Here is a 13,097-nt window from a genome sequence, read left to right as displayed (position 1 = left end):
GGACTCAAGGGAGTGATCAACATGTCGGACGACATCCTGGTCTTTGCCCGGTCGGAGGCAGAACATCTGAAGCGCCTAGAGAACACCCTGGAAAGGCTGCGCACTCTAGGTCTAACTTTACACAAAGAAAAGTGCGAGTTTCTGAAAGACAGGTTGGAGTTCTTTGGTTTCGTTTTCCATGCTGGAGGGATTTCCCCTGATCCAGAGAAAGTGAAGGACATCCGTGAAGCCGCTCCACCAACATCTCCAGCGGAGATTAGAAGCTTCCTGGGGATGGTGAACTATTGCGGTCGCTTCATCCGTGACCTAGCCTCGCTATCGGAGCCCTTAAGAGCACTCACCAGGAATGACGTCGCATGGAACTGGAGTGGAAAAGAGCAGCGGGCGTTCGATGACATTAAGAGCGCCCTATCCGGGCAAGAGACTATGGCTTACTTCAACTCGGACCGGGAGTCTGAAATTGTGGTCGACGCCAGCCCCGTGGGCCTGGGAGCAGTTCTTATGCAGGCGGACAATCAAGGAACCATGAGGCCCATTGCTTATGCCAGCAAAGCCCTCACCGAGACAGAGAGGAGATACTCTCAGATCGAGCGGGAGGACTTGGCCATACTGTGGGGGTGTAAACACTTCCGCATTTACATTCTGGGGAAACCGGTTGTCGTGGTGACGGATCACAAGCCCCTAATCCCAATTCTATCAGGGACCTCGTCCAAACCACCACCTCGCATTGAACGATGGATGCTCTCGCTAATGGAGTACAGGGTCAAATTACTGTACCACCCAGGAACACTCAACCCGGCAGACTATCTGTCCCACCACCCAGGCTCGGGGAGGCTCTGAGACTCCATTGAAGTGGCCGACTGCGTAGAGGCCGTACACCTGGCTGTCGAATCTGCGCTGCCCATTGCCCTGGCCCACCAGGTAATTGCAGAGGAATCCAACAAGGACGAAACGTTCACCAAAATCAGGCAGGCGATAGCGAGTGGGGAGTGGCGTGAGGTCCTGCAAGACAACTCCAAGAGGGTCATCTGGGCTCAAAAGGACCTGCAAGCCCTCTGGAAGGCGCGGCACGAGTTGACGGTGGCGGATGACGGCCTCCTGCTGAGGGGTCACCACATTGTGATCCCGAGAACATTAGTTGACAAAGTCCTACATCTGGCCCATAATGGCCACCAGGGGATGGCCAAAATGAAAGCTCGCTTGAGATTAAAGGTCTGGTTCCCGGAGCTGGAAAGCAGAGTGGAGGAGTTTGTGAAGAACTGCATTCCCTGCCAAGCTGCGAGCCCGGTGGAAAGGGGGCTGCCGATCCAAGCCATGGTAAGTAGCGACCAGCCATGGGGGACGGTACATGCCGACTTTGGGTCCACAGGCCGGGGAATGTACTTTCTGGTGGTGACCGATCAGTGGTCACGATACCCAGAGGTTTAGCTGGTCGAATCCACTGGCAGAGAACACACCATCATGGCGTTGGAGAAAATGTTTGCCACGCATGGGTTTCCAAGGGAGTTGTGCTCGGACAACGGTGCCCCGTTCAAAGAGCAGCAGTTTGCAACCTACTGTGAAGAAAGAGGGATAAAACATCGGAAGGTCACACCCCTCTGGCCAAGAGCAAATGGGGAGGTAGAGCAATTTATGCGAACGCTCAACAAGGTGTTTCGCATATCAATGAATGGAGGGGAAGATCTAAGACGCAACCTGTTCGAATTTCTCTGGGAGTACCGCTCGACCCCGCATCAGTCCACTGGGGTCGCCCCGGCAGAGGCGCTCTTCAAACGGGTGCCAAGAGGATTGTTACCAAAAATCGGAGGTCGACATTCGGGGGAGATCAATAACGAGCAGGTACAAGCGGAGAGAGCCACTCAGAATGAAAGAGAGACCACCAGGAGGAGGCTCCCAGAGAAAGACATTGCCGTGGGTGACACCGTGCTAGTGCGAAACAGAAGGCCGGAAGGAAAGTTGTCACTACCATATGAGACGCAGCCACTCGGGGTTACGCACGTCAAAGGGTCTATGGTCACCGCCGCCAATGCACGAGGGACTGTCACCAGGAACGTGTCCTTTTTCAAACGCATAGGAACTGCGAGTCCGGAGGAGACAGTCACACCCGACCCGGAGCAGAATGCCGAGTCAACACTGAGACACGATGAACCGCCCGAGACTCCAGGGACGCCCGGTGTACCTCTGGATGAAGCACGCAGGTACCCGAGCCGGGCGGGGCGCAGGCCGGCGCAGAGGTTCCAAGACTTTCTTATGGACCCTGCTTCGTAATCAGTGGTACACTAATAGTTTAAGTTGTATTTGAGCACTGTTAATTTTATGTTTGTTCATGTTTTCTGTTTCGGGGGGAAAAGGAGGGATGTTGCGTATTAATACGCTATTGGGCGCATGCGTGAGCCAGAACGAGGCTCACGCATGCCCATAGTTAATAAATACGGCCCGTGCGGCAGTTCGCGCCGGGGACCGAAACCATCTACACGTCTCCGGCGTGGCTCCTTGGATGTATGCGGAGCGAGTGTGTGTGTGATTGCGTGGGCCCCCCATCACCCCCACGATACATAACACCCCCCCCTTCCCCTTCGCCCTCCCAACCCCAGTTACCTTCTGCTTCTTTTTTTTTCGGGAGCGGACGCGCTGGGAACACTTGTGTTCCCTTTGACCTGGCCAGTAAATAGGTAGGCAAATGTGCTGGATCTTAGAGAGTTAAGCTTTCATGTCAATAGCTCCTGGTGTGATGTCATATTGGTTGTTCATTTGTCAGATGCAGTGACAGATGCCTAACAGCAGGTGGCACCATGGCAGGTTAAAGGGAGTAGTTGCCAGTGACTGTAGGGCGGGCACGTATTTGACCCAATGACTGTGTGGACTGTGGTCAGGACATAGCAGCGGCATCTTTCTGTGACAAGAGTGTGAAAGGTGCAGAGATTTTTCAGGTGCGTGGTGATAAACAGAATCCCTGACACAGGGGAGTCCCACTTAGACTTTCCTCAGATTCTCCCCAACCTTAGTGAAGAGGGGAGAATTCAAACAAATAATGACAGAAAAACTGACATTATGTGGATCAAGACATAATGGCAGAGGTCCCAAGAGAGGTGCTAGCTCATCCTGTTTGACTTGGAAGAGGCACTCAGGAAAGGAGTTTGTATTGATGCTAGACAAATGGCTGGTAGGGGTTTAGTACAGAAGAAATCCCACATCATGATTGAGGTGAGGTCTAGGGTGAAGCCTCCCTACTCATGTTCTAATAGTAGACTCATAGCGAAGTTACATATAAGAGAGCGTGGCTTCAGGTCAGTGGAGTCTCTAAAGTTGTTCTCAAGTAAACGAGAGCTCAGCAAACATAGAGACTGATAGAGCTCTGTAATTGTAATTCTACCCTTTTCATGCCTGGGAAGGGTCAGGATGTAATCCTGTGGTCAAACTGGAATCACAGGGCAGTGTCGCCCCATGGGTATATCAAGTTAGGTCAGCAAATTCGAAACGCAGTTGTTTTAAGAGGCTCCATTTTGGAGCAAGGTGGAGAGAATAGTGACTGTCTGTTCACTATAGTTTTTCTAATGCTCTCGGTGTATGTAGTGGATTAAGAGGGCTAGGTGAATGTTGACAACAAGAAACCAAAGTTTCAGTGGGTCATTTTAATGATCCTGTCAGGGGTTCTGTTCTTATGGTTGGGTCACCTATGACAAGGGCGCCTCTCGTCGCCTTTGCAATTCAGTGATGATGAAATGGATTCATTCACACATTGTGCTGACGTTACCGTCTTTTATTTGTATAATCCTTGAACCGATTTATTATTTTTATATATATGTATTATATCAATACCCTATGTTGTCATGCTTTGATGAGTCCAGTAATGGTTCATGGTTGTTAACTGCAGTGTTTTGTTCGGGTGCTAGTACCTGTAATTCGATAGGTGGAGGCAATTTTCAAAACCATAGAGACACAGCACACAGATTCCGTTCCAACCATTTGGCTGGTGGGGGTCGCGGGGGGGGGGGGAGTTTAGGACTCATGCCCCATCCCAATATCCTATGGCTTCAGGTGGTGCCATGGCTCAGTCCTTACTTGTTTTTTTGGGTGCTTTTTAATTGTATTTGAGGTAAATGTATGCACCTCTTCCATGGCATCTTAATTTAAGTATTTATACCCAGAGAGTGGCATGAAGAAACATTAACAGTAACCTAATTCCATGTTCTATTGTTAAAGGGAAGTTCAGATGTGTGTCTTAATGGAAAACCAGGCAACAATTAGGACACTGTGTTAATTGTATGAAGATTCGTTAAACGTCAGGTTTTCTGTTTCCGCATCCATTAGACTGGTGGTCATGGAACATGTGTTGAATAATGTCTATTTTCATATCATGCCCACAAGTATACTGAACCATTCTCGGACTGAACCAATGCACTGGCAGAAGATTAGGGTGGGTACATTGCTCCAGTTAACACTTTGGGAGAGGAAGTGATACACGTGCTTGCCCACATCATTGGAATTCAATCGAATTTGTGATACCTCGTGTTACTTGCATGTTTAAAATGACTTTCACAACCAAACAATGGATTTGGCGAGGAGCCAAGTGCAAAGTACCTTTGTTTTGTTCATTTTGGCGTAAATATCTCCCAATTTCTTTGGGTTCTCACTAGCTCACACACAGCTGATATATCAGTATTACCTTTAAAGCTCAAAACACGCACACGCACCCACACTCACTCGTTTTAGGGAGAAAAGCTGCCTGTTGACTATTTTAAGACTGCATCAGTTCCTCCACAACTGGAGGTGATATTTAAAATACGATACAAACTACGAAATGTTTTCACTTTACCATTTGCTTTTGCAGAGCCTCCAACCAACTTTGGACTCCTTCAAGAAAAGTCTAAACAGTGGAGACCGAAACCATGCGAAGACCTGAGGAGTGTCTACACTGATTCGTACATGGAGCCCCCAAGGTCTGCCATGTGCTTCCCTCGCTTTGCAGTCGCTCCCCGAATTCTCTCCAGCACCATGCATCCAGCCAACAACCTCAATAAAGACCTTGACTTCAAAACACAACACTGTTTCCAGGTTCCTGACCATGGCATAAAGGTCATTTCAGAAGCACTGCCACTGAGCAGCACCTCTTAAGTCAAGGTTGATGCTACTCCCAATGATCTGATTTGCCTACCAGTTTAGCCACCCTAGGGGCAACCATCCTGCAGGGTGCAGCCAACAGCTGCTGCCCCTGGGCCGAGTCGCCAACCTTAACATGAAATACGTCCAACTCAGGACGCTAGATAAGCTTGTCAGCACAGCATCGACAAGACATTAAGGGGCGTCTTCAATCTTTTTTTTAGAGGTGTGGTCATTTTTAGCATCATAACAATTACCATAGATGTGATTAACTTCCCCAGGCCCCTTTGCAATGAGTGACCAGATTCACACTGCTGTGTATTGTTCACACTGTTAGGAATAGGTTTGAATACATGCTCTGTAAGACGCACCTCAGTTTGTAATAAAAATAAGAGTGCCCAGAGTTCCTTGTATCAAATGTCTCTTTTTTAAATTATAGTGCGCGTGTACCTTCAAACATTCCTCCAATTACGCTTTGTATACAATTAAGTATCAACTGTAATAAAGTTTGGTGCCTAAATATGAACCTGATTTACCCACCTACTTTACCGAAAGGCCATGCAATTTTGCTGCCAACTGAATTTGTGTGCATTTCTGTGTCTCACTTTCCAAATAATCCCTGCTGAGACACCTGAATAGACTTTCTTTTATGAGCTGTTTTTCTTTTTGAATCAACATTGAGAACATTTGCATTCCAGCAATGAATTAAAAGTGGACCCCTTGAGGTGTGTAGACATAGACAAATTGACACATATGATCAACTCAGTCTTTACAAAATGAATGCCTTCATCAAAGTAGAGAATCTGGTAAAGGTTCTTGAAGTCCGTTTTGGTTCTGTGAGTGGAGATAATAGTGTGATCATGCCTAGAATGCCACGACTACTCTGGAACTTTGCAATGGGGTTGCAGCTTTCTATAGGGATGAAATACCACTCGGCAATAGAAAGTAAGCACCCAAACCACAAGACTGTGTGTATTTGCACAGTGTTGGCAAGGAGATATACACAAAAACAAATCATCCAAAGTTTTCTTCTATGCTATATTGTGTTCCTCACCAATAGTTTACAAAGCAGACAACTCCATGATCCGCAGTTACCTGTGGTGATTAGCCCAGGTTTTCCGAAGTCCCACCACCACTTTGTGGCTTACCGATGCCCTCAGTAGAGGACCATCTCAAGACCATCTCGTGCAGGAACATCATTACTGATCCAAATCTGCTTTTCATGCACAGCAAATTATCTCTGCACAAAATTAACCCATGACCCACTTTTGTAAAGCAGACCACTATTTTAGCATAGCTCCTAAATGCTGTATTCAACAGTCCATTACATCCTTTCTAACATCGATTCTCTTTTCTATTGATAAGGCTACCGGACCTCAAATGGAAATACAGAACAAATCTCTTAATATTTAATTTTCTCTTTGTAATTTGCATGCGATTCCTTAATGCTTTACTTTTGACCTTGTTGCCTGTGTCTCAGTGGCAACTTTGAAACCCACCTGTTATGCCAGTGACGTTATTCCTGCTAGGTTCAATGTCATTTCATCGCAGGATGGTTTTCCGTGGGGGTTTTTGCAGCAAATTTTTTCACGAAAAAAACTAATTGAATTTTTATTTTTTTATTTTTGGGGGGCTTCCATCCCCTGACCCCCCATCCTCTTTAATGTTTTTGCTATTCTCAAAACCCACACCCCACACATATATTTGTCTAACCGCCCTAAAAATACGATACGTTTTTTAAGTTAAATAAATAGCGGTAAAAAAACAGCGAAAAAACATCCCGCGATGAAAGGATGTCGTACTTTCCTGCTGTATCCCTCTACTTTTTCTGCTCTGTCATTAATTTCTTATTGGAAAATGGTGGTTTTCCTAGTGCCGTGAAAAATGGGCGTGTTTCCCCCAGAAAGAAAACGTTGCTAGATCTGGAGGACTGGAATAGCTATCACCCCATTACTAGATTACAGTTTTGTGGTAAAATACACGAAAAAAGGGGTGGCTGAGCAGTTGCTTGGACAGCTCCCTCATTTCAATCTTTTGCACTGTTACCAGTCGCCTCACATGGTCTGCCACATGTCATATTTTGCATGACGTCCACCTAATCCTGCGCTCCAACCCTGCCTGTCTCTACTGGTGCTCTTTGACCTGTCGGCAACTTTTGATATGCTCTGCCACAAATCTTTGCTCTTTACATCTTGGAAGTCCAGACGGGCTTGAGTGGACAGGTGCTAAACTGGTGCCATTCTCACTTGTCATCCAGTTTTCAAGCAGTCCACAAAGGAATGATGTGATCGCCTTCTCTCCCCCGATCCCCTTTAGCGTTCCCAGCATTCAATTTTCTCTCCTATTCTTTATATGTTGAAATACTGGGCCACATAGTCCAGAAACATGGTGTCAAGATTCATCATTGGGCGGTTGATATGCAATTATATGACAAAGGTGTCACGTGTTTTAATCACAGATGTTTTCGCCATGGCTATTTTAACTGTGGTGGTTTCACACTCGCCGTTTTGGGGGTTTTCTTTTTAAGTAGGGGGTTCTGCCCTATAACCCACAGCTAACCTACCCCCACCACCTCATCCTGCAACCCACCACCCAAAATCCCCGACTCGAAAACGCGACACATATTTTTTCCAAAAATAAACAGCCAAAAACGGCCGGATTGTATACACCACGGTCAAAAAAAGCTGCTGTGAAAATTGACGTGTTTAAAACACGGTATCCTGTGGCAAGTTTACATCGATTGCTGAACTTCCAATTCTATTGTCCTGACTGGGCGATTGAGTCATGGTTGTCCCTGGCTAACCTGCAGTTTATTCCCCTAAGACCTGGTTTGTACTCCTTAATAGCCAGACTCAATAAGATCAAGTTCAAACTTGGATTTCTGCTTTTGCCTAGGGGACATAATCTTTCTTTATCACTGGTGATCAAGTCCTTGGATTTCGGCAACATAACAATTTATCCCAGAGGGATCTATACTTTAAAGGAACATTGAACTGCTACAACCTTTGCTGTTGCATAAGATTAAATCCTTAGTTCCGCCTGATTTTTTTGGTTACATAGTTTAGGCTTTGGTGCTGTCACACATTGATGGTGCAATGCTGTTCTTTGGGGCACCTCTTCAGGTGATCTAAGGCCTTTGAAATCTCTGCATTCTGCAGACCAGCCAGATGCCAGTAAAAGGACGTTTGATCACATTTTGCCTGTCCGGCTGGTCTGCATTGGCTGCCTCTGAAAGCCAGAATTCCCTTAATTGTGGGCTGTTTAGCATCCAAGGCGAATGTTCTTCAACATGCTCCTTATTTGGAAGATAAGCTCCGAATCATTAGACGCTCCCCTACCACAAGAAGTGAAGATATTTGCCTAATTAATATCCCCAGAGTTGCCAAAGCTAAGGTGGCCTATTAGGCTTTTTCCAATGCTGTGCCTCAGCCCCGTAACACTCTTCGGTCTTATTTATGATTGGTCCTTTCCCTTCTCAACTTTTGGAAGAAACTGACAATGACATGATAGGTTATTTATAACACGCTTAATACCCAGAGGTTTCTAAATGCGGACCCGGGGATCGAACCTCTGGTGCTCTGTGTCATCTTGCTTCCAAGGAGAGCATGTTGCCCCTGAGCTATCCTCACGAGACAATATTTTTATTTAATGGTTAGTTCTGCCTTCTTTTCATACAGCTGAATATTTTTGTATTGCCTATGTTGCTCTGCCACGTACAGTTCTGTGATGCTGTCAGGCCAGGTTCTCGCCTTATAAATATCCTACAGCCAACAAAATAAAATAAATGCAGCAATAAAACACTTTTTCACATTAATTTGGCTTTATAGCAAATGCTTGTGGTCAATGCCAGGTTCTAAAGGCCGAGAAGTTCAGGTTAATGGCCTCAGTGTGTGAGGGTGGGGAACGCGGGCTAAGCGGTTCAAAGCAGCTGGCCTAGATCGTGGTTCTAGTCTGTCACTACCAGTGCAAAAGGACTCAGGGCTAACTCTGCTGAAAATGCAAAGGTGGGTGGCACATCAGACAAAAAAACCAGACCAAGATGCCCACCACAGAAAGGGAAAATGGGAGCTCCTTCCAAAAAGACCAAGTCCCCATTCCATTTCCACTGCATAGAAGGTGGATGAGAGGAGAGATGGGAGGAGGCAAGCAGGAGCATGGAGAGAGAAAGAGGCACGAGGCCTGAGGGAAGGGCATTGCACAGATATGATCAGGAGGCTTTTAATGTGGGCTGATACTGCCAGGAAATGGCTGCATTCAGATCCCTATGATTCGCTGTGTCGCCCCACCCATGTGCTAATATGTGTCATTGCTTTCTCAGTTTTATCCCTCCTTAGCCATATCCCTTCCACTCAATGACAAGGCCATAATAAGACCTGATAACTGAATGCAACCCATGCGAGTCTGCCAATTACACAGATCACTCATCTCCAGCCAATCCAAAACATCTCAGTTGGTCCTGTCAATAACGCAAGAAAAAACTATCGAAACAAGGAGGCTTAACATATGTATAATCGAGGCGCTGAATCACATTTTAAGCCATGTCGATATCAAATGTACAGAGTGTATATGCGAGGTAGTGGCTGCAAGTGCAAATCATCTGAAGCTTGGAAACAGCAGGGGATAACCAGGGAACTATATCACACATATCGTCACTCTACCTTTGTGTTATTTTTTCTGTCCTGAAGAGTAGCGCTTGAATAGCCAAGAAATTCTTGTCAAATATGTGTCAACCGCGGGTGGGCAAAAAAGTCAGCTGAAAACAGAGCATAAAGCAGCTACCATGTCTGCATAACTACATACGCCAAGGTAATTGCAACATAGAACCAAAATACAGAAAAACAGAAGCAGATGTTTACTTGTGAATAAAAGTTATTGACAATATCAATGTCTACTTTCTACTGAACGTCTTTGGCTTTCAAACTGGAGGACAAATGTTGCAATTCTTCTCTGGAGACATACATTTGAAACCACTGGACCACTAAAGGCTGGACATTTCTCCTCTGTCTCTATCCCACGGGTGTGCACCTCTGGGATGTAAAGGAGTTAGGTTTTTAGGATAAATCCATGTTCATGTAAGAATGTGCATCTGATTGATCCAAGCAGGAAAACATTTACATATACGGGAGTTATCCTGAAAACCTTATAGGCTTGTAGACTCAAAGGCCCCAGTTATAAAACACTGCTCTATCTTCTTCCGGTTCTTTATTTTCTATATTAGATCCAAACAAAGCACCAAAAGACTGATGACCATGGCATAACGAGTATGGGCCATAATACAGAAAAATATCTGTCTACCAGAAAAAGAAAAAAACATCAGTGATTATGCCCACTCTGGCAGGAACCTGGCACAATTGACATAGCACAAAAAAAGAAATGGGTAGAGTATACAGACAATCGGTGGATGCAGGTGATAGAACTTTGGTAAAAAACCCATCAGCAGCAGCAGAGAGTCGTCACCTGGCAGAGTACATACTGAAAACGGAGGACACCACAAGCGGCAATGAAGAGCCATTGCCGCACATGCACTTCCTTTTTGTCTAGCATCATATATGCTATCAGCGGTCACTGCGAATGCAGAGGCTCTCCGACTGGCAGTATATCACATGCACAAGTCGAAATAGATGTTGTGCTGCAATGGGTGGGACCGCAGCAGGCTGGTCAGCTTCTATTTCCCCTTCGCTCACGTGCATGAATTGCTCACTGCTGTCTTCTACTGTGGGTAGGTGTGTTGGAGGGGTCACGGTATGCCAGCGGTCTGGGGGTTACTACAAGCTCACCCGTTCAGCTCCCAAGGGCCTAACAACCCTTCCCCAGAACAAATTGAGGATTCAGCCAAGGGCAAGTTAGAACTGTCGTTTATTACAAAATTGAGAGGGATCATACAGGACATTCAAAAATCTTCTGAGTTATCCTCAACACATTCGTGTCACCCCCCGTTTTGATTCAAAATGGTGTCACAACATCAGCCCTCCGCGATAAACCTATCACACCATTTCATTGAGTGCTTGGAGTGGTGTACACTATAGATTACCCTTATAAATCTTACTCAATTGGTCCTTCCATGGTAGTTGGCTGGCCTGCCTCTTCCCCAAGAAACTGTCTATTACATTGTTGCAAGGTCACAGGATTACCATTGGCCCTTGCCTCTGCCATCCACCCATGGGTTTCTGTCCCCTGATTGGCTAGAACTGGTCTTGTCGGACCTGGGACCCAGTTCTGTTCCCATCCCTCTGTGCACCTCTTCAAGGTGATTTGAATGACTATGTGTTCCCAATGTATCTGTTTCCAACACCACTTTTGCCTGTGAGAGTGCTCTCCACGTGGCAACATTGTTAATTTGTTCATGTTTCACTTGGGTTGCTGAGAACTGTTCATCTTCCCACAGCGGTGAAAGACCATTGTCTAGCTCGGCCTCATCACGTGGTTGAGGACCACAAAATTGAGCTCTTCTGGTCTGCAATTTATGAGGATTTATTCTGTTTTTGTGCAGATGGCCCCTTATCGTTTTAGATTTGGAATGTGCTGCTTGTCTCTGATATTGGCTGCGAGCCCTGGACTTCCTGCTCTGTGCAGCCTGGTTCTGCTTCTCTTGCCTCTTGCCCTGCGGCTTGAGGCCTTATGTGATTTTCATTATACTTATACTGTGAATTCTACACATCTATATCGTGCTATATTTCCCTTAGGTTAATCATATTTGTCCAGCCAGGCTCCTTATGTGATCCTGTAGTTCCATAGGGTTAGTTGCCATAAGCATCTGCAAGCTTGCTCTGCATCTCTTTGTTGCCTTGTGTTCAGTGTTTCTGTACTCAGATAATGAGAAAAATAATAAAAGCTTTGAGAGTATGTAGATGTATCTGTCCTCTATCTACAGAACTGTCTAAGCATGTTCTTTGTGTATAGAAGTGTGTATGTGTGTAAAGCTGTGCATGGTTGCAAGTGTACTTCGTGGCTAACGTGGCTCTGTCATGTTGTCACTATGATATGCTCCAGGCAATCCTATAGCAACTGGGATAACATGCATGGATGATACCTAAAGGTACAGTTGAATGACATCAATGAACTGTGCATGGAAATGCACCTATCAGCTCCCAGATTCCTCAGTGATTCCACCTACAGACTGAATAAAGTAGGTAGGATTTACACTGGGATACAAAAAAGGTAGCAAGTTCCAGAGCTGATTGGCACCACCTAACAGGATCAACTGAATAGAGTTGACCAAGAAAGAGAAGAACCAGGTTAGCACCTTGACACCAATGGCAATCTGGCTCCTCAATGAGTTGTAAAGCTTGTCTAGGATGACAGCTTTTCAACAGATTTATGTGGACTCATATTTTTTCTGACTGTTCTCCTTTTGGGGTGCAGATCTTGTGGGCAACAGGGGATATTGTATGTACAATTTCAAAGGCATCACGCAAAGAGGGGAGAAATATCCGCTCCTTGGCCTGATTCCTTTGAAAAGTGTACGGTAAACCTTGTCCCCTACTTCCAATTCTTTCTTGGTAGTCTTTAGGTCATAATAGGTCTTCATTCCTTCAGACGACTTTTCTAAATTGCACTGAGCATAACCAAAAGCATGCTTATTTATTTATTTATTTATTTATTTATTCACATTTGTTAAGCGCACAGGCAGCCCATGGGCATCGTGGCGCTCGTTACAGATATGAACATGACTTGTTATACATACAGAAAAGTCATAACTTAGTTGCAAGAGAAAAGTAGTAGCTATAGGAGGGGAGGAGAGAAGAGAGGAGAGGGTCAGAAGACAAAAGTTGGAGGAGTTAGTTGAACAAGGTGGTTTTCAGTTTTTTTCGGAAGGCAGTGAGAGAGGTTTCTGCTCTGAGCGTGCAAGGTAATGCGTTCCATAGTTTAGGTGCGATGTAGGGGAAGCTTATTCCACCTGCTTTAGCTCGCTTGATGCGTGGGACCCTAAGTTGGTTGGTGTGGCATTGTCTCATTGATCTATTGGAGTGAGATCTGACTAGCGTGTCGGACAGGTA

The 13,097-nt window shown here is 45.7% G+C and overlaps 1 protein-coding gene across 1 annotated transcript in view; it reads left to right on the top strand.

Annotated features, from left to right (window-relative positions):
* The window catches only part of CFAP107 (cilia and flagella associated protein 107), a 95,361-nt gene extending 89,858 nt beyond the window's left edge, over positions 1-5,503 (top strand). The window contains exon 4 of the mRNA XM_069610904.1: positions 4,832-5,503. Within this exon, the coding sequence (XP_069467005.1) occupies positions 4,832-5,115 (284 nt within the window). The 3' untranslated portion in view covers positions 5,116-5,503. The remainder of the gene's footprint in view (positions 1-4,831) is intronic.
* Positions 5,504-13,097: the final 7,594 nt, after the last annotated feature.

The sequence above is a fragment of the Ambystoma mexicanum genome, chromosome 8 (assembly GCF_040938575.1).
Source record: "Ambystoma mexicanum isolate Mex_15411 chromosome 8, UKY_AmexF1_1, whole genome shotgun sequence".
NCBI classification, from domain to species: domain Eukaryota; kingdom Metazoa; phylum Chordata; class Amphibia; order Caudata; family Ambystomatidae; genus Ambystoma; species Ambystoma mexicanum.
This window is presented reverse-complemented; position numbering and strand designations above follow the sequence as displayed.